Below are 1,423 nucleotides of genomic sequence, written 5' to 3'. Positions count from 1 at the left end.
AGAATGGGAACACAGATAGGAACAGAGCAAATATGCCCAGGTTCAGCAAGTTGAAAAGAGCTCCTGAGATTTATATTTGGGAAAGCAAAAACAATGGCCATGATTGGGAACCGGAGGGAATGGCAATTTTATGCACTAAAGCATGTAGGTGGGAAATCTGAGATTATTAACAAAGTGATTTACAGTCAAAACATTTTTCATAATAGTTCCAAGAATTCAGCAACAAAGAGACAAATTTTAGAACTTGCAAAAAAATATGAAATCATCACAATTTCTTTTTAAAGCATCTTTCATCTTTTGATTTCTCAGGCTATAGATGAAAGGGTTCAGCATGGGGGTGATAATGGTGTACACCACAGTCAGTGACTTGTCCTTCTCCAGTGAGTAGCTGGAGCTAGGCCGAAAATAAAGGAAACAAATTGTCCCATAGTACAAGGTGACCACAATGAGATGGGAAGAGCAGGTGCTGAAGGTCTTACTCCTGCTTTCCCTTGTCCGCATTCTTAGTACAGTCAAGATGATACGAGTGTACGAGATTACAATAGAGGAAACAGAGAAGAGGATTATCATCAGGGCCTCTGTGAAAAGCAAGAGCTCGTTTATGCTCGTGTCTGAGCATGAGAGCTTCAGCAGAGGCGGTAGGTCACAGAAAAAGCTCTGGATCAGGTTTGAAGCACAAAATGATAGCCCGGAAGTCAAAATGCTGTGCAGCAAAGAACGTGGAAGTCCAACAACCCAGCAACCTGCCAGCACCTCTATACAAAACTTCTTGTCCATCACCAGGAAGTAATGTAAAGGCTTGCAGATGGCAACGTATCGGTCATAGGCCATTGCCCCAAGTAGAAGGAAGTTAGCATTCCCTATAACAATAAAGAAGAACAACTGTGTAATACAACTTGAGAAGGAGATGGTCCTGCTCTGTGAGAGGATGTTGAACAGAACCTGGGGCACTATGGATGTTGTCATGCAAATGTCCACCAGTGACAGGTTCCAAATGAAGAAATACATGGGTGTATGAAGCTGGTGGTCAACAGCAATGGTAGCCATGATGGCGCTGTTGCTTATCAGTGCCACTGAGTACGTTATAAAGAAGAGTGAAAAGACAGCCATCTGTTGAGCTGGATTGTCTGATAGGCCCAGAAGGATAAAATACATTACACTTGTCTGGTTCTCAATTTCCATGTTTTTCACCACCCATCTACAAGGTAAAAACTGAACAGGTACCTTAAAGCAACAAAAGAAAGGACTAATAACATTGACAGATAGTCTATATGTGTACACACACACACATGTACCAACGGTAAGACACTGAAACCCTAAATAAACAAAAAAGCATTGGTGTGCACAGTCATGGCACACAACTGTGTGTTAGAGTGGAAACAGTAAAGCTACACCGGATTTGCAGGTGAGCGTTATTCCTCTT

The 1,423-nt window shown here is 42.0% G+C and overlaps 1 protein-coding gene across 1 annotated transcript; it reads right to left on the bottom strand.

Annotated features, from left to right (window-relative positions):
* Positions 1 to 237: 237 nt before the first annotated feature.
* On the bottom strand, positions 238 to 1,188 carry LOC146796971 (olfactory receptor 1f45-like). Its single transcript, XM_085631475.1, has one exon. It carries the CDS (start codon positions 1,180 to 1,182, stop codon positions 238 to 240), a length of 945 nt encoding a protein of 314 aa, XP_085487601.1. The 5' UTR covers positions 1,183 to 1,188.
* Between the last annotated feature and the right edge of the window lie 235 nt (positions 1,189 to 1,423).

The sequence above is a fragment of the Triturus cristatus genome, chromosome 10 (genome assembly GCF_964204655.1).
Source record: "Triturus cristatus chromosome 10, aTriCri1.1, whole genome shotgun sequence".
In the NCBI taxonomy this organism is placed as follows: Eukaryota; Metazoa; Chordata; class Amphibia; order Caudata; family Salamandridae; genus Triturus; species Triturus cristatus.
Note: the sequence above shows the minus strand (reverse complement) of the source record. Positions and strands in the feature narration are given on the sequence as shown.

Bases quoted from the DNA above. Each gene is read 5' to 3' on its own strand.
- LOC146796971 (XM_085631475.1), bottom strand. From the start codon at position 1,182: ATGGAAATTGAGAACCAGACAAGTGTAATGTATTTTATCCTTCTGGGC.